Source organism: Alosa pseudoharengus, unplaced genomic scaffold (genome assembly GCF_046254945.1).
Source record: "Alosa pseudoharengus isolate Yale_2024_CS ecotype anadromous, Long Island Sound unplaced genomic scaffold, YU_APseudo_1.1 YU_APseudo_1.1_scf_24, whole genome shotgun sequence".
Taxonomy (NCBI): domain Eukaryota; kingdom Metazoa; phylum Chordata; class Actinopteri; order Clupeiformes; family Clupeidae; genus Alosa; species Alosa pseudoharengus.
Window position 1 is genome coordinate 25327662 of NW_027468689.1, and position 21801 is coordinate 25349462.

At 45.0% G+C, this 21801-nt stretch overlaps 1 protein-coding gene across 6 annotated transcripts in view; it reads left to right on the plus strand.

Annotated features, from left to right (window-relative positions):
- farp1 (FERM, RhoGEF (ARHGEF) and pleckstrin domain protein 1 (chondrocyte-derived)) overlaps window positions 1-21801 on the plus strand; it is a 63386-nt gene that overhangs the window by 28891 nt on the left and 12694 nt on the right. For 2 of the 6 annotated variants that reach the window (XM_076303589.1, XM_076303590.1), the window contains exons 3-15: window positions 5314-5418; window positions 6767-6809; window positions 7010-7088; window positions 10100-10197; window positions 11115-11229; window positions 12180-12327; window positions 12872-13009; window positions 13149-13315; window positions 13650-13718; window positions 14100-14175; window positions 14486-14771; window positions 19836-20029; window positions 20820-20909. In XM_076303589.1, coding sequence (XP_076159704.1) covers window positions 5314-5418; window positions 6767-6809; window positions 7010-7088; window positions 10100-10197; window positions 11115-11229; window positions 12180-12327; window positions 12872-13009; window positions 13149-13315; window positions 13650-13718; window positions 14100-14175; window positions 14486-14771; window positions 19836-20029; window positions 20820-20909 — 1608 coding nt within the window. The remainder of the gene's footprint in view (window positions 1-5313; window positions 5419-6766; window positions 6810-7009; window positions 7089-10099; window positions 10198-11114; window positions 11230-12179; window positions 12328-12871; window positions 13010-13148; window positions 13316-13649; window positions 13719-14099; window positions 14176-14485; window positions 14772-19835; window positions 20030-20819; window positions 20910-21801) is intronic. The other 4 variants (XM_076303593.1, XM_076303591.1, XM_076303594.1 and 1 more) reach the window with 4 other exon arrangements.

Here is a 21801-nt window from a genome sequence, read left to right on the forward strand (position 1 = left end):
ATGTTATGGATGAGCGGTCATACTGCTATTGTCTTTCATTGTAGTTGTTTAAAGTAAATTATTACTTAAATAGGGATAGATATTGTTTTAGGTGACTCAGCCCCTTTTTGAGTAGTAAAAGCTTTGACAGTCATGTCCTACCAAGCTCCACCCAACATCTCTACAGCGCCACAGTTGGTGACCTTAATACAATGGTGTGCATAAATATTTACACTGCCGCAATCTATAAATACAGTTAGGAAGAGTCAGGGAAGACACACACACACACACATAGACACAAATATATAAAGACATACGCACGCACGCACGCACAGACACTGGCTCTATACTGAGGGTGTGGCTGTAATTGGGTACTGACTGAACCTTCAGTTTAACCCATGAGAGCTGTCGTACCCTGTTGCTACACTGTTGTGTTATGGAACTGACATGTACACAGCTTTTCCTTTCTGCCTAGTTGGCGTTGAAGTTCATCGACAGTTCCCAAAGTCTAAGAACGACTAAGAGGAGAGGAGAGGTGTGTGTGTGTGTGTGTGTGTGTGTGTGTGTGTGTGTGTGTGTGTGTGTGTGTGTGTGTGTGTGTGTGTGTGTGTGTGTGTGTGTGTGTGTGTGTGTGTGTGTGTGTGTGTGTGTGTGTGTGTGTGTGTGTGTGTGTGTGTGAGAGAGAGAGATGGGACGGGGGGGCTTTACTGCTGCTCAGGGTTGGCCAGCGGGCCAGAAACATCTGGTTTAGATGAGCGCATAGCCTGGACGCCCGTGAATGGGAATGAATCTGCTACTGTAACAGGCCTGCAGTCTAGTCTCAGTTTACGGCAGTCAGGGCCTTAAAGGGAGAGAGAGAGAGAGAGAGAGAGAGAAGGAGAGAGAGCACAACAGATTGATAGAACTAACAAAGAAAGTAAAGAATTGTACGAGGGTGATGGAGAGGGTCGGAGATAAAGAGCAGGAAGAGAAAAGACGTACGGCGGATTCCTTTTCTCCCTAAGCACAGCTGGAGTTTTCCTGCCCTGACCTCTACGAGTGCTGACGCCTCGCACAAATGCGCAGTCTGCAGCTGGCCTCGGGCCAGTGCCTTAGGTGGCCAGGCTACAGCAGGGCTCCTGCCCGCTCCTGCCAGATCTGCCCCAGCAGATGAATTGTCAGATAGCCAAAATAGCCAGAGATGAAGACTCTGTCATGAGTGTAGCCATAGTGCAGTTAAACAGTTGGACAGACAGACATTGGTTTAGAAGTATATGTTCTGCTTAAGAAAAAGCAATTGAACATAAATGTCCTTAAATGTTATATGTTTGTTGGCATTCATAGTGTATAATGTCTTTTAAAGCATCATTCAAATAATCCCCTCAAGAGTTTCCTCAGCCAGCCATGTTGTGTCATCTCTTCGCCACGCCAGGCTTGTTTTATTACATATGAATACTTTAGGTCAACATATTTGGCTTCTTGCTCATCCGTTTACATTGAGCGAGCAGATTTACTCAATTGACATTTATGCCGAGCGCTAGTGGCAGCGGTTGTAATTGGGATTTATTGCTTATAATGGGCAGCGCTCCATCGGCGGATTCACCTCGGATTATGTTGGAACCCGTCCAGCGGCTCGGATGTCTGGCTTTGGCACCGACACCTCGAGTGGATACACACAGCACTCGTAACCTCACGCCACCCCCACCCCCTCCTCCACCTCCACCCAGGGCTGGGCTGAGGGGAGAGGGCCATCTCCATCTATCTGTATCCAAAAGCACTTTCATTTCCTCCACAGTTTAAGTGTCCACCTCAGTAGACAGCAATTACTAGCTGTGCTTATCTGAGCTTGTGTTTCTAAAGGATACATTCTTTTGGATGAGTGTGATTTTGTCTCTGGGGGAAGGAGGACTTCTTAAATGCAGATAGACATAAATGCAGATGGAAATACAGGCCTCAGGTGTGTGTGTGTGTGTGTGTGTGTGTGTGTGTGTGTGTGTGTGTGTGTGTGTGTGTGTGTGTTTGGTCCTTGTGTCTGAGAGAGTGAGAAAATATATTTGGATATGTGTGAGTTTTCTTGCAAGGCTACATATGTTTGTGTGTAGTGTGAGTCATTGGCGCATTTCTCAGTCTGCATTTGTGTGTGAGCAGTGAGCACCTGCACATCCATTATATCCTGCGCCACCTTCTGACCTGATCAGTACGTCTGCAGCTCGAGGGGACGTATGACCCGCTGCTCTGTGTCCTAACTCACCTGCCACTGTGGATCGGGCCGGCTCACCTCAGCTCAGCTGCTGTCCAGCGCTCCGACATGGCGTGGTCAGGGGATGTCATGTGGTTGGTGCGGTGCCCAGTGTCCAGCTGGCGGCGAGCTGTGCTGGATCTCGTAAGTGGCCAGAGCCGGAGGGTGCGGAGTTGGCTGAGGTCCCAGCTCAGCCTCCCCGGCCTGCCCACCTCCTCAGCCTACACCCCCCCCCCCCCCCCCCATCTCCCCGTTACTCACACCTCTCCTCCAGGCGTCCCCCCCCCATCTCCCCGTTACTCACACCTCTCCTCCAGGCGTCCCGCTCTCCTCTCCTCCCTGCTGTCCCTCTTCACAGCATGAAAACAGCTGGTCCCCTCCACTCGCAGGTTTCTCTCCACACCCCCTGGCACACACATCTCCCTCCACACACACAAACACACACTCACACACTCATGCACAGACACACAAACACACGTACACACACAAATACACATACAAACACACACACACATACATACGCATGCACGCACACCCAGACACACTCACAAATGCAATAAACACTCACAAACACATACACGCATGAGTACAAAACACACACACACACACAGACGTCCCTGAAGCTCAGCACAGCAGGATGGCTGGTGCTAAAGATGACAAAGACTAAATAACCTGAGTGCAGCTTAGACTCGATCAGTGAAGCGCAGCATAAGTATCATGAAGGATTCTCAACTACAGGACCAGGAGATGACTGCTGTAGTCTCCCAGGCGGGAGATATTACATGATGCACTCACTTTCAACGTCTGTCAATATATGCTGTCAACTTTCATGCTTTTGTGTCGTGCTCTAATCCCGGGCATATTTCATAACCGAACAGAAAAGTCTTGTGCAACACGCACAAGTTTCTGGGTCCTCGCTCAGCCGTGTTTGCTGCTGGAGCAGCACATCAGTTGCTCACGTTGCTGCCAGTTTTTCATTCCTGGCTGGCTGAACATAATGGACGAGCAGCAGCCGAACAGCTGAGGCCCGTCTGTGTAGTGTTCCTCAACCAGTCAGCAGGCTTGTGTTTTAGTTCAGCTCAATGAGCCATGCACGTCTTTGGATGAACAGAGAAAAGTAAGAAAAAACAAAAAACAGTTGGGTGCTGGTCTGCTCTAGTTTGTCAAAGTCCTACTCTCCTGTTGGCGTGTGCCACTCTTTGAGCTGTGGCCCAAAATATGAGGATAGGAGGATGTTCTTGACCTGCAGAAATTGTATGACATGGTGACTTGTGTGTAGGCTTGAGCTTTTAAGTAAATGTGTTATATCAAATGTTTACATTACAAAAACACTCCAGGAATGTGAAATGCCATGAAATGAAATGTTCCAAATCAAATGGGGAATGTCTTTGGGTTCAAAATGGCTGTTTCTTTTCCTAGCTCTCAGTCTTCTCCTCATCAAATCCTTATCTCCTCCATGAGACTGCAGACAGAGCATTGTTTCCCCTCTTTTCCCACCTCAAAAGATTTCTGGGTGGCGTTCATGGCCATTTGCTCCCTTTGCTTTTCAAACGAGAAACAAATATGCCTATCTGTCTCTCGTGGTCTTGCTCTCCAAGCTCGTTGGCGTGTCCGAGTCGCTGTGGAATGCCGCGCCATGTTTGAAGGTGGGGTGGCTCGTCTCCAGGGACTTTTACGGCTCTCCCTGGTGCTCGGAGCTGCTTGGCATTACTGTAAACAGACTCAGGAGCTCTGCTGCACAGGAAGAGACTGGGGCACTGGAATGCTGTCTGGTCTAGTGGCCCTAGGGAACCGAGGGGCAGATAACGGAATGGGATTTGTACTGGGTTGTGTCTTAGTGGGGTAGGGTGGGCTGGTGTGCTCACAGGAATGCCTAATGGATAGTGATCACTGAGAATCCTACCATAAAAGACCTACCATGCTAGCATGGGAGAACACAGACGAATCTCTGAGCATATTTTAATTTGCACAGCAGATCCATCTGGCTATGCTCCCATTCAAACCTGTTTCCAAATAATTAAAAATGCCAATCACAGCTGCTTATTTGACATGGGGCGGGCTTTATATGAGGTCAGAAAAAAGAGTATGGTTAGCAGTGTTGAACACTATCAGCGCCTTTTCAGTGGGTGGTCTTTAGTTTGGATACACAACTACTGCTGACTCAGATAATATCTTGAGGAGGAGTAGGCCTACTATTTGTTTTAAGTGATGGATTTCTGGATCCATGTCTCTGTTTGGGAATGGCCCAGTGTGCTGTTCAATTTTTGAATCCAATGACCATTGCCAAGAAAATATGTCTGACCCGTTAGCTGAACTCTCAGCAAATGGTGTCACTGCTAATTTTTAATTAGTACTATACTTACTAATTGCATATTCAGAAGGAGTACAGTCAATAAATATCTGTATGGATGACCTCGGTTTCATGATTCTGTACAGTAGTATATGCAGTCGTACCTCGCCATCCTCACCCACCCACTCGCCTGCCCGCCTGTCTGGTCAGTGTGGTGATTTGTGATATCCAGCTCCCGACCCAGCTGTAGCCCAGATGCTGAAAGCCGTACGCAATGGTTCCCAACATCCCCCTTCCTCGGCCCTGCTATTTGGCACTCTGGTGAGAGGTCACTGACTGAAGTGCTTGTTAAAGCCCCTGCCTGGAAAGCAATGGCCAATTAGCAGCACGTTTATTTGACTTCAGGGTTGTGTGAATGGGACCCTCTGTATTAGGGTTCAGCTGCCCACAATGTCTTGTCTTGGGCCTAGGAAATGGAAGTAGCCATTTTAATGGCTGTGTTGGAAAACCTGTAAAGCTTTTTATATGTATGTGTGACTTTGCAAAGTTTCTAGTGTCGTGTGTGTGTGTGTGCATGCACAAGTGTGTGAGTGAGAGTTTCATGATTTATGCAAAGTATCTCCAGGTCATTCAGTAATGGTTTAGGTCTTTAGGTGTTGTTCATCATAGTGTGCCATTATAAATCAAAGCTGAGTGGTAACTGTTCACTGTTCAAGGAACTGACCTTCATCCAAGGTCCATCATAGAGTCTAGGCCATTTTGCTCATTTATGTATGTATGCACGTGATTATTTATTTAATAACTATTATTATTCTGCTCCTTACAGCAACGGGCCTCGGGAAAGTTCCTTCATGAGCTTGTGTGCGCTCACCTTAACCTTGTGGAAGGGGACTACTTTGGGCTGGAGTATCAGGATCACCGCAAAATGATGGTAAGTAATCATGCAATGCTACCCTGCAAAGAATCAGTTAAATTTGTCCATCTCCATGATGGAGGGGATAAGCAAACAGACCAGAAAGGGGAAGAAGGGGGATTTGTAGCTGAAGGCAGTGTTCCAGAATGCAGTGATGCTAAGTGCCAAACAGGAACATCATGAAAAAGAGATGAAGCTGCTGAAAGCATCTGTTCAGACTCACTGGGGACTGAGTTTCACATTGCTCACCATCGTCATCTACCTCATAATGGCCCTCAGAATTTCCAGCAAATGTAACAAATGCTCTGCTAACATGAATCATAGCTAGGGACCAAGTTATTTTTTGCATTATTTCTACATTACCCTCAGACAATGTGATTTTGAAATGATGGCATTGTGAAGGGGAGCTGATAGAGCATCACGCCAGCAAAAGCATAATATTGTCTTACACTCTTAAAACAAATGTGTTAGAAACAACACAAACTCTGTTGTCCCTATCTGGACATAGAGATGAGTTAAAAAACAACACAAGATGTGTTATTTTCAACACCTACTGTGTACATTTTTTAAACAAATAACAAAAGGAATGTGTTAGAAACAACACAAACCGTGTTGTCCCAATCTGGACATAGAGACAAGTTGTGTTATTTTCAACACATTTGTTTGAAGATGAATGTATTCTTCCTCCTTAGTCTTCCTCCTTTCGGCAGAGTTTGTTGTAGGCTTGGAACTCAATGAATGCCTCTCAGTGAGACAAACTTGGCCACCATTAGCATTAGCGGTGAACCTGAAGTAAAGTGTGGCCTCAGCTCTCCTGCTATGAAATATGTGAGGCAGGTGAATAGTGGCGCAGTGTATCGTGACCCTGAGCCCAGCTGGAATGCTGACACCTGGTTCAGGTGGCAGGCAGAATGGTCGACTCCAAGTCTAGAGGCACGCAATGCTGCACTCGCGTGGTTACCTAACACTGTCTGTGTCCTCGCTTGGTCTGAAAGCATCTTTCACTACGCTTCTGCCTTAATGTCATTTTGTTGTTCACAGAAGTGCAGTAATGTAATATTCACTCACCATAATGTAAAACATGAAGTCCACTCAGTTCAAATGTAAAGATCCCTTTTTCAAATGGGGACAAGTAATGTAAGCAGCTTGTGATCCAAGTGTGCATTCTTGTGACCTGTACTCCTATTGTAATGGGTGGGAATCTTAGTGACTACACCCAATATCAAATGTGGGTTGGACTCCCAGAGGATTTTCAAATGAGAATACGGCATCGTTCAGGTCCTATCTTGCATCCAGCAACAAAAACAGGCGTTGGCCTTTAATGGTCAATATGGTGACAATGATCTGTTTTTCCCCTTGTCTGCAGGTGTGGCTGGATCTCCTCAAGCCAATAGTGAAACAGATCAGACGTGAGTACTCTTAGCACTTTAAAGAAGTGTGCATACTAGTAAGAGATTCCAAGTGTTAATTTGAACTGACAAGATGATAATATCCTTTTCACAGAGATATGTTGTCAACATGTTTTGTTTGACTTCTTTGTGTGTAACACTTGAAAACCCTGAAATGAAGCGCATGGTCACAAGTGCAATTATCCTTCTTCCTCTTCCAGGGCCCAAGAACACAATACTGAAGTTTGTGGTGAAGTTCTTTCCCCCAGACCACACACAGCTCTCAGAAGAACTTACCAGGTGAGCATGCAGCCACAAGGTTAACTCTGAGGAACAACTTTAAAACAACAATTTTACTGATACATCAGTTTTGCCAGTGACGGTGACAGTTGTGTACTGTATGTTTAACACACAGCCCACAGCTTGTAAACTGTCGGATATTTTTCTCACTGCTCAGCAGGATTTTGAGTCTCTTCTCAGGACCTGGCACTGAAACCTGCACTTGTTCAGCTAAAACTGGAGTGCAGAAATATGCTGGACAGCAGCCTGGAGAGAGAGGAACAGAGAGAGAGAGAGAAAGAGAGAGAGGAACAGCAAGAGGGAAAGAGAGAGAGAAGAGAGACAGAGAGACACCAAGTTAATGTTCTCATCCATGGAAAACTCTCAAAAGGACGAGAGCAAGCACCTCCTTCCTTTGTTCGCCTCTCAAGAGCATCCTGGAGAAGATGCATTTTTTCCACCATCTTAGGGGACAAGTGTTCTTGCTCGACTTGGCGTCTTTGTAAACGAGTAGGCGTCTTCAGGTTCAGACAGGACAAAGAGATCATGTCTTATCCAGCCCTCTACCGGGCATTTTCTCAGTTTGTACTCTTGTATCTGTCTGTAAATATCCTTTATTGAAAAAATTGGAACATGCAGCAGAATTATTTTATTTCAATGATTATATTATAGGATGATTTCTAACAGGGCAAAAAGACCTACCGTAGGTAATAAAGCCAGCATGCCATCTTTATATTAGCATAATATGGCAGGCTTTTCCTGAATCTTTTTTTCACCCCTTTTCCTGCAGTCTCTTTAAAATGCATTAGTGTTTTGCATGGGCTGCAAAGACACAGGCAGATGTGCCTGTTAATGGCTCTGGAGGTGAACTCCCCACTCAGACAGAAACCATTAAGCGTTCTCTCTCTCTCTCTCTCTCTCTCTCTCTCTCTCTCTCTCTCTCTCTCTCTCTCTCCCTCCCTCTCTCTCCCTGCTCTCGGCCCTACCTGAGGTCACACATCTCCCTCACGCAGCCCTTGAAGGCAGGCCCTTATTCCCATATCTAGATGTACCAGTCAGCACAGATCTCTTGTCTGGTGTGAGGTGGTTTGCTGAACACCCCGGGTTTCTTCCGAGCAGTCCTGGGACTCTGCGGGTGTTGAAATATTCACTTAGCAGTGATGCATTTTTGGCATACCTCATGACTACTTGGCCAACTTTACTTAAATTATGAAATGATTTTTAGAGAATTAATTTAGTGTTCCCCTGGACAGCAGTTTGCGAAGCAAATGGTTGGACAGAGATGGATCATTACAGTAGAGCCAATGCAGATGGAGCTGCAATGTAGCTGTAGTTGGTTCATCACATTTCATATATTATTACCGATCAAAGATGTTTTCGGATGTTTTCAGTTAAACCATGTTTCCTTTATGTGGCTGTAAATCTGTGGCTTGCACATACAGGTCACAGATTTGTGGAGTAGTAATCCATTCATAATTTCTGAAAATCCCCTAATCCCTCCCATCCCCCGACAACTCTCAAACAGATTAACGTTAAATGAGCGAGAGTAGAGGGTGACTGTGTGTCGGTAAAGAATAGATCTTAATGAGCTATACAACATTACCGTCTATATACATTACCGTCTCCTTTTTGTCTTACAAAAAGAAATCTGCACATGGGAGTTGATGTGGTTGAAAACGAAGTGAACCTGTTGACTGCTGGTAGTGACTGCAGCTGTGCTGTGTACAGATCTCCTGTCTCACATACTTATGATGGCTGCGGCTCCGCTCGAGTGTTGGCGTCTTCCCCAGACTCCTCTGTCTGACTAACCATTAACTGAACTTCTTTGCTCATGGGTGCCTCTGTGTTCTGTTGGTGGCAGGCTTTTGTGGCCTTGCCATGTGTCGCCCGAGAGCAGAAATCTGGTGTTCTGGAACATCTAACAAGTTCCAGAACAGATGAACGAGGGAGAGACAAACAAACAGTTCCTCCGAACTTGAATAAATGCCACTGTACTTTCCCAGTCTCGAGCACAGTGCCTGGCGGTGGCTTCTCACCTGACTGCCCGAGACGACCCAAATACCTGCCAGGCAAATTGACTCGTCTTGCCTCAAAGCGACTGACAGCTTCTGCTTGACGTTTAATCACCCAGGGAAGCGGGCCAGCTCTTAAAACAACGCTGACGGGGGCGGGTGCATTGAATAGGGCTTTTATGAGCATTTTGAGATTAGATTGCAGTGTCATGCCCTGGCAACTCACTTACTCACCAGAAGCTGTTTCCACATTAAGATGAATCGGTGGTCTTTTGCTAAATCTCCGGAGTAACAAAAGGCTGTTCTTTTGATGTGTGTGGGAATTTTAGTAGGTAATGTGTTCATTGGTTAATGGTTTGTTGAAAAACCGTACTCCATATAATCCAGATTTATTTTTACATACTAGATTTATTTTGACCCTTTTTTGAGGACACAATCTAAAGAATACATTCATTTTAGCACAGCAACACAAACACTCCAGATTAATGTAGCATTGTGTGTTTAATGTTATTCCTTCTTAGCGCCCAACACTGAACCCTTGAAAGCTCTTCATGCTTGCATAGCACTGTGTTCACTCTCTCTTCAGTCCATTGATTCACTTGATCCATATACACGTGTCTGCATAAATTCATGCTCCTGTGATTGACAGTTGACCCACCCGCCAAAGACTATTTGCATATTTCAGAGCTACCTGATAACTTGGCAGCGTATCTGTTATGTCAGAGGAAAATAACGGCAAATTCTAATCACATTTGTCTAGTAATTTGACTCCTTATCACAGCCTACCTCCCATTAGGATCAGCCGGTACTGGCAAAGGTCTGACACACATGCTAATGTGGATTCCCCCGACTCAAGCAGCATGAATTATGGCATGTCCCTGGAGACTGGAAATGAAATGTTGTCAGCCATCCGTCAAACAGACATTGAGGAAGGAGGGGGAAAAAGATGGAGGAATAGAAGAAGTGCTTTATTCGTCCGTGTGCTCTAACAAACGCTCCTTTCTTTCTCTCCTCGCTCAGATACTTGTTTGCGCTGCAGATAAAGCACGACCTGGCCTGTGGGCGCCTGACCTGCAACGACACCAGTGCCGCTCTCCTGGTGTCCCATATTGTTCAATGTAAGAAGTTAAACAGTGTTTGTGTTTGTATTTCACTCATTTATTATGTTTATTTAAGTCTAGATTTGTATTATCTGTAATGTTATAATTCAGTGATAACCAGGACAAGCAGTTTTTTTTTTATGTACAAATATTGCTTGCTAGCTGCAAATGTTTTCACAAAGCTTGCATTTCCAGGGTTGCATGGTTTGGTGTTGAACAGAAATGTGCAGTGTGTACTCTGAACTTGGATGTAGCCAGGCATTCTATCCATACAATGAATGGATACTTTTTTTGTAAGGAGCTCTGTCAAATCCCCCTGCTACTGTCTTATTTATGGAATAGCAAACCAAGCAAATATGGTGAAGGCGGATTAGCCCTGTTGTCACCATTCATGCAGAACCATTTTCAAATCATGTCAAACAAACCCCAAAGAACAAATTGCAAATCTCTGTTGCCACGGAGACAGTGCAGCGGTGTCCTTTACCTTGCTGGAATGAGGAGCGCTGCTGTGGAATTGCACCCTGGGAAAAGAGGCAGTGAGAGTGCTCCCAGTGTGTGTGCTGTCAGACCATAATCAGCGCTAGACAGTTTGCTGACAGTATCTGGCTCTAGAGGCTGCCTTACATTTGAGCTGCCCTTGTGCTTCTGCATCATAAACAGTTCACCTCCCTCAGACTGTAACTAAAGTTAGTCTGCTGATTCAGGGTAATAAGCATTGTAATAGCAGTTTGTTTGTTTGTAAAGGAGGGAGAAAAGGCAGCAAGAAACATAATCACTTCTTTGATCTTCTAAACTGTTATTAGTCAGACTAATAAGGGTCATTTGCAAATGATTATCACGGGAAATGATGTTGTTTCAATGTTGACTCACCATAAGTCATGCCACTGGTCAGAACCCAGCCTTCCCTCATGCCTGCCCCTCTTTCTCATTCTCAGCTGAGGTTGGTGACTTTGACGACGTCCAGAACAGACAGCACCTCCTCAACAACAAGTACATTCCTGACCAGGACGCCCTGATGGACAAGATTACCGACTACCATCGCAAGCATGTGTGAGTTCGGCAGACCTTCTCCTCAGTTGTGCAAGATCACACTATCCCGTTTGGCAATCATAATGAAATGTTCAATGTTTTTTTTTTTCTTCAATCACTCCAATGCTCCTGGGTGTTTTTGTTTTCTAACGACAACATGCAAAATGAACATTCACACCCACGCACATTGCCTATGAATATTGTTGTAGGCCACAACTCATAAGATAATAGGCAGGGTGTCAGCTGTGGGTGAGGGACAGTCAGTGCCGAGAGTTTCACTCCCACGGAGTCGGTTAAACCACAAGCCATTCCCCACTCTTGTGTTGCCGTGTGTGATTGACAGTATGGCTGATTGAGGTGTCATTTATCACCACAAGTCACCATATTTCAGAAGAGACTGCTTCTTGGACTTGAATGCTGAGTGCATTGCAGCACATTTTGAGTAAACATGAAATACAAGATCATGTGCATGTGACAGACATGTCTGCTCCCTCCTCTCCAGAAGCCATTTTTGAACGATGCCACTGTGTCGCGTAAGGCCGGAGGGAGAGGGGCAGGGAATGCTAATAATACAACGCATGCAGGAAACGGAAGGCTGCTCTGGGAGTCAAATATGTTTGAAGTCTTCTTTTCAGGCTCTTCCAGTGCCTTCATGTTGCTGATTAATTTGGCCCTGCCCGAAAGCAACTTCAGCTGTTCTGTAAATCATTAAAAAGAGAAATCAAAAGAAATTCCCCAAATAAAACATCTGAAAGAATGCACTTCAAAAACATGTTTTGCTACTCAACAAGCTGTGACACTGATCAGGGTAGTATGCTCTCGTTCGTAATCTCTGCCAGATAGTTATTCGACAAGAAATTACTCTCAGTTAGAGGAATCAGACACTCAGTCACTGGATAAGACAGGAAGTGCCCAAAGACCTTACAAAAATAACACGTCTCCTGATGTTTTCTTTCTCCCTCCCTCCCTAGTGGTCACACCCCAGCCGAGTCAGACTTCCAGCTGCTGGAGATCGCTCGTCGGCTGGAAATGTACGGAGTAAGGCTCCATCCGGCCAAGGATCGGGAGGGAACCAAACTCAGTCTCAGCGTGGCCCACACGGGGATCCTGGTCTTCCAGGTAGCGGATGTTTGTGTAAAACCGATACTATAATGCTCTTTAAGAGGCCTTGTTATCTAGACTGAGAAGAAGGCCTAGAGGAGGCCCAGAGCAGATAGACTCAGTAATGTTCTTTAAATAAGATTTTATAACTATGACTCAAGAGGTGGTCATATTCTTTGCTAAATCTTTCCAAGTACCTTTTGATTTTTTCCCCCTCTTTCTTTCTCCGTTTGGAGCTGCTCTGGCACTTTTGGGTTTAGCATGGTTTCATTTCTGGGAATTGTGAGAGGCAATTCTAATTTTGGAGCTGGAGCGGGAGACACGGGTGATTTATCTGCCTGTGTTGAATTTGGAGTGCCGGAGTGGCCCGTAAACCGGCTCACCTGTTTGAGATTATAACGACGGCAGAGCTGGAAGATTCCAGATGGGGATTGAGGCATTTTTTTCGAGCGAATGTAGACGTATGATAACCAATAGTCCATCTCTGAGCCTTTCATAAAGCTAATCACTTTAACTGCCTCTGATTTTTTTTTTTTTTTTTTGCTTCATTTGTCTTTAAAAGGGACACACAAGAATCAATGCTTTTAACTGGTCCAAAGTGAGAAAGCTGAGCTTCAAGAGGAAGAGATTTCTAATCAAACTGCGGCCTGACTTAAATGTAAGTCTGTCCAGAAGCACTCCACTGGACACGGAGAATACGGTAAAAGGATTACGTTGTAAACAAATAATAACCCACGTAGAATAACCCACATAGAATCCATAATGAGTTGATACACCTGGAAAATATGGCTGTTTTTATGATCCAATGGCTATGTTTATCTCTGACGCCTACTCTGTAGCAGAGCAACTGCCAGGACACGTTGGAGTTCATGATGGGTAGTCGAGACTGCTGCAAGATATTCTGGAAGATCTGTGTGGAGTACCACGCCTTCTTCCGGCTGTTCGAGGAGCCCAAACCCAAGCCCAAACCCGTGCTGTTCACCAGAGGGTCCTCCTTCAGGTTCAGGTAACGAATGCCAGGCCTTGGCAAAGGCTGGCACATTGATTGAGCACACAGCCAAGAAACTTAGAAGCCTCCTGAAAACAAGCCAAGAATTCAGTTGTGCCAAACTTAGTAATGCACCAAACTGAGTTTACCAATGATGCCAACCTTCCCAATTTATTTATTTTAATCAAGTTGGCCAAACAATGTCAGTAGATTTTTTGTGATGGAAAAATAACATGAATATAATAATAATTATAGATAAACTGTCTAGACAGAGGCTGACAATCCTGGGAAGCGATATGCACTTCAGCCTTATAGTTCCTGAACTTGTTCACTCTTACCTTTTTCTCTTTAGTGGACGCACACAGAAGCAGGTGATCGACTATGTGAAAGACTCTGAATTTAGAAAGGTCCCCTTTGAAAGGTGAGCTATTAAGTGGCATGGCAAATTCTCTATTCACTATGCAGATCTACTTCACTATAACTGTCCCACTGTCAAAACAGATCGTACAGTCAATCCTTCTGTAATCACCCAAACCCTTTGATTCTTGTCATGGTTCTTGGATCCAAATTGCATCGCACAGCTGTGCTTTCCCCTGTCTCCATGAACAGAACAAGAAGGCAGGCTGTGGCAGATCTTGTTTAGGCAATTAGCAAGATCATCAAAGTGACTGTAATTCAATTGCTACTGCATTACAAGGGAATACATCAACATGAATCGACTGAATAATAGTTGGGGCGTATGCCTTTGGCTGTTAGATTTCCTGGGACATGATGTCATTTCCTCTTTCCCCTTATCTCCTAGGAAACACAGTCGGATCCAGTCCATAAGCAGCCTATCTCCGATGACATCCCATCTCAGCTCAGAAGTGCCAAAAGAAGTCAGTGTTAATTTGATCCACTCAATAAATCTGTCACTCAGACCTGTAGCACCTAGCAGAAATGTTTTGCTTACGGACACATTTATTTCCTAAAATGTGCTCTTTTTAAATTTCTTTTATTTCATTTAATTTACTTTTTCTAACAGTTGAAAAACATTAAGAATGTATATTATCATGACGATATTATCAGTTGAACTTCCTGAGGTCCTGTGAACTAAATGGAAAATATATTACCTCAAGTAGCTAGTAATAACGCATTTCTTATTATTTTCCTTTCCCTCTGGGGGGGGGTCTTGTGTCTTTAACGCAGAGGCCAAGAGCGAGCAGCCTTAACACAGACCGGACAGACTCCCCTCTCCGGCACGGCCGGGTCGCGGAGTCTGCCCAAGTAATGGTGGAGAACCCGGCTCTCCAGCGCCACCTGCTCAGCCCGGTCTCCCAACCCAACGGTCACCACGAAGGGCCACAGGAGGACGGCGATGCCAGGAGCCCCACATCTCTTTCATCAAGGCAGCCTCTGCAACAACAACAACAACAGCAGCAACAACAACAATCACAACAGCAGCTGAAGCAGTCATCTGATTACGTCAACACAGGTCAAACCCCACGATCAGCCCAGGGCAGCAGTTCTTCCATCCCTTACATTGACAGCAGTGACGTAGATAGCGAGTATGATGTGGTCAAGGGTCTCATCACCAGGTGTCGCTCTCGCACTTACGGCAATGATGAGGACGTTCAAGTGGGCCGAAGGGGCAGGGAGGGCATGGCCAATGGGGTGTACCACCCAGAGAAGGCAGCCCGAGAGTTGGGCAAAAACAAATTAATGGATTTATCCCCGGTCAACAATCACGTGTTCACTCCCAGCCGTGACCTTCAGGACGGCGGCGAGTTGTCCAACGGGTCATTTTACGGGAACGGGTCCGCCCGTGCCGCTCTCCACAGCACTCTGGTGGATGAGATGTTCTACGGCGGGGACAGGCGTGGGCTTATGACGGGGTCGTGTAAGACTAGGAGCGCAGCCTCCAGCCCCGTGGTGAACAGCTTCCACCGCACGGGCTCCCTTAGCCACACCAAGCAGAATGGCCACAATGGTCACAATGGCCACAATGGCCGCTCCCATCACTGGGATGACAGTCATTACTTGGCGAATGGGAAGTTAGGGCCAGATGGGCTGCATTATGGCAGCTACTCGCCTATTACCAACCGCACCCAACATGGGCACAAGGGACAGAACGGCATGAGGAACCGCTCAGACACCGACCCCATGATCCTTAGTCAGATCAACTCGACTCCTTCACATGAGCCGCAGCCAAATGTGTCCCGGGCCGAGCGCATTGCCGCCATCGAGCGGCGTATGGCCACCAACGGGCTCATGGTGCCCGGCCAGGCCCGGTCCAACACTGGGCCGAGGCTGTATGGGAACCGGCTCGGCGCCAACGATCACCTGAGCCCGGCCCAGATGATTGACGGCTCCACCAGCAGTGGCACGGAGTCTAGCGACACCGAGTCCGATGCTGGTAGTGGGTCGTTTAGCCATCCGCTGGTCTATGGTAACCCAGCAGCGGTAAACACTTCCCCAATGCCCAGGAGCAAGTTCTCCTTTGGCAGCCTTCAGCTCGATGAGGAGGTGCCTGTAGTGGAGGAGGATGGGTACGGTTGTCACCTCAATGTGGAGGAGGGCACTAGGGTCTTCAGCTGTTAATAGGTGTGCCATTTGTCTTTGATGGTACCCTTATTCTAGCTAGGTCACTCTATCATTCTTAGCATAGCATATTCCAACACATGTGAAATCTGTGTGATGCCACAGATGGATGAGATGGTAATTGGGCTTGACTTCCACAAATGAATAACACTATTGTTTCCATTTGCTGTGGAGACAAAGCGTCATCAAATGAATGGCCCTCAAGTTTAAATTAACAGAAATCCCTTTTGAAATGGTTCCATAACACACATACTTTGCATATGTGAATGCTAACCACATCTTGCACTCCAATTATCCGAGTTCATAAAATATCAAAAATTGTCTCTCTAGATTCCTCATATTGGAGACATTTAAAAAGATTGATTCATTGTGCCTAGTGCCAAATGTCTTTTAAACACATTCATTGCATACAAATCTAGTAATTTCATCAGCTTCACAGATGACTGATCTGTTCACATCACAATATGATAGAATGGGCTGTTGCATGATAGCCGAAAAATGCATGTTATTGCGTCAACCACATGGTGAAAATTAGCCCTAACAAATCTCAATGCCTTTGTAAATGACTAAAACTCAACTCTAATAGTTCTCCTATCATGAAGATAATCCAGTATGCAATTATTCTGAATATGCATTTCACATTTGTGACTGCATATGATTGACTAGGATTTGTAGTATAGACAGAATCACAGTATTTAATCTGTGTAAAATGTGTGAATTGTAGAGACTTGAAAGAAAATATGTTTAAAATATATCAATACATTCTATATACATAACTATATATCCACAGTAATATATAGTCCCTTAGTGTAAGTTTGGGATGTGTGCCATAGTCTGCATACCATGGCATGTTTCCAAATAAGGAGATATCTTTATTGATTGAGTGTGGTAATTAACTGTAATGAATGTTGACATAGTTCTCTATTGGATACACAACTTCAGTTATGTACAGTAAGCCACAGAAGTCATTTAAAAAAACAACATTGTTGGCATTCTTTTGAAAGTACAAAGTATTTGTCTTGTGAGGTCAGCTAGAAGTTTAACTGTTTGGGTGTTTCTTTAGTTACACTTCCTTATAGCTTTATAAATCTGTAGGGCTACAAGTCCCATTGTAGACTACCGGTATATGTTTTACAGAATTACCATTTGGATGGCCTTTTGGCCATTAGATCTGTGATATTAGCTCTTTTCTACATCAGTCTCTTTCTCAGTCTAAGGGTGCAGATCCAGGCTGAAGTTACTCATAACTACTGATAGCAAGATCTGTTTTATTATTCAAAAGCCTGATTTTGAATAACATGCTAAACCTTATCACTATCACCATGGCAACAACAGTTAATGGCAACTTCTTGCAACACCACTGGTGCCTGGCATGGCTTGAGAGAGCTATCTTGCATGTGTGGCTTGCAAATGCTTTGCATGAATTCCATTCAGTTTTCAATTTGTCGATTTGTTTGATCTGTGTTATTGTATCTGCGGCCGTTCTCTTTTGTAATAATGGCATTATTGTGGTCATTGGATGCTTGATTGCCATCACTCGTCATTTGTTTGCTTTGTTTTTCAAAACTGAAATCAGAATATCCAGTGTAATGATTTCCCCAGCATGTTTCTTTACTCTAGGGACATTACTTTCTTACTGTAACTTTTTTTTTTGTTTCTTCTTACTGTTTTTCTGTACTTTGTTCTTCTTCTGCTAAAAGCATGTCGACCTGTTGCTTTCCTGTCACTCTGTTACTTTTTCCCTATTTCCTATTAAATGCCAAGACAAGACTTTCTTTCCCTTGAAATGTAGTGGTGTCATTAACGGAAGAGAAATGGTACAGACGCACAGTGATAAGAACGCTCTACGATTACCAGTGGACCAGTTGAGCAAAACTAAGGGACTAAAATGAAAGAGAAAAATAATGATTCTGCATGTGAATATGTCTGAGGCTGCTCATCCTTTAACGTTACAAAACGATGATCTGAAAGATTAAAAACACATTTTTGTTAGAAAAGAGACGGTCTTTTGTGCCATAAAAAAATGATTCTGAAGGTTTGAGTTGAATCCGTTAATGAATCACTGCTTTTCTGAAGGGAATCCAAGTCTTTACTTGAAAAGCTTTTTTTCTTGGGAGGTCTTTGCGCAACCTTGTCAAACCATCCAGATTTGGTGGACCCAGACAACTCATGTCTGCTCAGACACTGTTTGTTTGAATAGTGCAGCTGCTTTGGTCTCTTGCATGTTTGACAAATTACAGAGCATATGTGTATGAACCATAACTGATGGTACCAGTGGGTGGTTGAACATTGTATGACCTAAATGTACCTGCATTTGGCATGCTCCTTTAAACAGTCCAATTCATTTGCATGACCTCTTTAACAGTTTTTTTTTCTGTACCCTTACTGACACTCTCAGTATAATGGACTCTCAGCTCATGTAATATCTTATGTCTTTATAATTCTTTTATACTTGCAAGATTAAGCAGGTTGTAAATGAAGCATTTTAAGTCAAATGTAAATCAAACTTTTAATGTCCTTAAAGTAGACTTAGTGTATGGTGTTTCTTTAATCCAAAATGCTAACAAAGACATGCTGGAAGTCTATTTAGCCTAATTTGTACAGTTGAAATGTGGAATTGTTTAATTGTGTCTTAACATTTCACAACTTTACCAGTAACCAGCTATGTTTTCACTGAATGACTTAACAAAAAAAAAAGTATATGAAGAACATATTGAAGTAAGCAAGCTGAGTCTTCAGACCATAAGCTGTAGGTGGACCTTCACCACTAAACATTTATCAGGATATATAAGAAAGGACTCTCGTAGATCAGGGATCCTCCATAATCCACTGGCTTTTCCTTCTTCACTTGTGACATATCTGTACATTTTGTCTTTTGGGTTTTCTTGTGGTGTTAACGTCCATTAGACTCTCATTACTGTCTCGCTCATGTTTGTCTGTGAATTGTCTTGTATGGTATACTTCTTTAACATGGTTTTTAACTCTGCACTAGTGGCAATAAAAATCGAGTTTTGTGAAGCACGACTCCAAGCGTCTCTCGGATCTGGCCAGTGTTGTTTTGTGGTCTCCCTCTTAGCTGCTAGCCCCCCTTCCCTTGTCTTTGTGGTAGATTAGAGTAGCAGTAGAGTGGCTGTCTAGTGTTGTTCCATGTTCAGTGATTTTCCGGCCCCAAGTCTGGTGGTCTGTGTGGGTCTATTGGGCTGTGTTTGGTTTGTGTGGTTGTATTACATGTGTTAACCTGACAAGGTTTCATGCAACTTCACCTCGTCCCCTATTGCGCTGGAAGCCATGCTGGCGTTGGCCACGTTAGCAGTGGCTTAGAAGTCCATCTCAACCTAGCAGTGAGTTCAAAGGACCAAACAGTGTCGGGCAAGTATTCTGCACATTCGGTATGTAGTGTACGTAGTGAATGTCATACTGTAGACGTAGTGACCTCTCTAGTGGACTTGCAGTAGACCTCTTGATTTATCACAATCTGAACCTGAGGGGTTCAGATGAAGGTCAGAAACAACCACAATCTTCCAAATGTCAGATTCTTGGACGAATGATGACTCACTTAGCCCAGTTGACTGTATGTCTGGACTCTCATGATTAGCAAAGGCAACATTAGCTCATCTTCAAGGCATTCACCTTTCAAGAGATCCTTATGATTCTCTATTTTACTTGAAATCCCATATCTGATTTCATGCCAGATTTTGCAGCAAATCTGACACTTAATTCCAGCCTGCGCTTCATTCAGCTTCACTTACATTATGTATCTTATAAAGTTATTACTTTGAAATGACTTTTTGCATGAATCTGTCTTCTGCTGCCTTCTTGCAACTGCACCTCTTAGTCAATGTTATCATGTGCACTGAACTGTGTTTATTGAGCTGTTTTGGTTCTGACCAATTCCGTGTAAATGTGTTGGTCACCGTGTCCAGCTGTCTAAATAAGCATAATCTTTTCCCCTCTCCAGGCCCCCTGCCGAGCAGCCCTGGCCTGGGCGACTCCCCGGCCGTCTCCAGGGTGATGCTGGTCAACGGCCAGAAGCAGCAGACGCTCGGCCTGGGCCAGAGCCCTGACGGCCGGCAGCCATCGCCCCTCACCAGCCCCCTGCTGACCGAAGCCGGATTCGTCCGCACCGACGACGAGGACGAGGTTCGGAGGAAGGTTTGTCTTTCATGGGGAGGGAAGAGAAGAGAAGAGTGAAAGGGAGGGATGGAGGCATGGTGAAAGAAAGGAAGGAAGGAAGTGGGGATATGAGGAGAACTGATAGGAGGACAACTAAGGACCTTTTTAAGTTTGTACAGCAAAGTTATCAGTGTGATAAACTGAGGACGTGCAGCTAGACATCACTCACTCACTCACTCAGCCAGCCAGCTATAGAGAGAAGTGGAGAGATTGGCCTGAATGACTGCCCCAGGAATGTCAAAAGTTGTGGTCCTGTAAGCTTGTGCCCATTTGTCCTGGATACTCCCCTGGTTTTGATGTAGAGCCCCATCTACTTAAAATAGCAGGAGACCCAGATAAGCCAACCTAAATCCACCTCTATGTAGGACACATAGAAACTCTTGCTAGCCTTAAGTAGATTTAAAGTGCATAAGGAAAGTGGATCTTCTCTCATTTGTTTGCTGTTGTTTACTGTTGTTTACTGTTGATGGAGTGTGTTTTGCTTCAGTGAAAGAGTCTAATGCACATGAGATAAGCTAGAGCTACAGTAGAACCACAGCCAAGCCCGTGGTAGTGAGTTTTCCATCATCCATACTCTTGGGAGAGGAAATCTCTTAATTGATGTGTCGCCTTAGCTCAGCCTGTTCAATGACCTGAGCCTGAAGTGGTTTAATGCTCCTTTATCCATTTATCCATTTATCCACCTCTGTCTGTCTGTCTGTCTGTCTCTCTTTCTCTCTGTCTCTCTGTCACTCTGTCACTCTGCTTTTCTCTCTTCGATCCCCTTCAGAGGTTCCCCACTGACAAAGCCTACTTCATTGCCAAAGAGCTGCTGACCACAGAGCGGACATATCTGAAGGACCTGGAGGTCATCACCGTGGTAATACTTTTACTGTTGGATGAGTTGACTCTGAAAACTGCTATTTACCCTGGCCCTTAGCGCCAATGTTGACACAAAGCAAACCGTGGCTGCCTGCCGCCCTGTAAAGGGGAGGCGGGGTGGGCGGTGGTAAACACATAATACATCAATATGAGGAGGAACACACATTTCAGCCGTAGGCCACCCATCATTCCAAACACTGACTCACTGGGTTTGGAGTGGAGTGGAGTGGAGAGGAGTTGGGGGATGGGGGGGAGCTGGGAACTACATTGCTATGTGTTTTGGGCAGTGTTATCTCCCCTAAGGGACTGTCCCGGCAGACGAGGCTTTTTGGGAGATGGTTGCAGCTCAAGGTGTCTGGCTTGACTCCCGCCATCTGAACATCCAAAAGATTCCCTCCAGGCTGTTTATGAAGCAATTGCCAGAAACATAGGCCTTTTGCTCAGCAAGGAGCTGTTTTCTGTTTTGACGAACTGGGCAAATGTTATCTCTTCTGGAGGAGACCCTTGCACTGGGAAAAGGGACAGCGGCTGATTTATTTTACGAGAACAAACAAAACGCCCTTCCCCCCAGCTTTGTAGTTTTCTCACTCTCCTCCACCCTATCTCTTATCATTATCTCTCTCCCTTTCTCTCTCTCCTTGTATCTCCTGCTTCTGGTAGTATAATTTTCCAGCTTCTTTGATGTCTGAGGTGGTAGGGGGGCACCAGAGGGTGGGTGTGGCTGTGAGTCTGTGTGTGTGGATGTGTGTGGGTTTGGGTGTGTGGGTGTGGGCCAGCTCACACACATGTGTGTCTGTGTGAGGGAGCGAGGCTTTTATACTTCTCATAAATATTTTCCTTGGCTGCGGGATCTGAAAGCCACCGTCTGCAAACCCATGGGGAGCCCCACC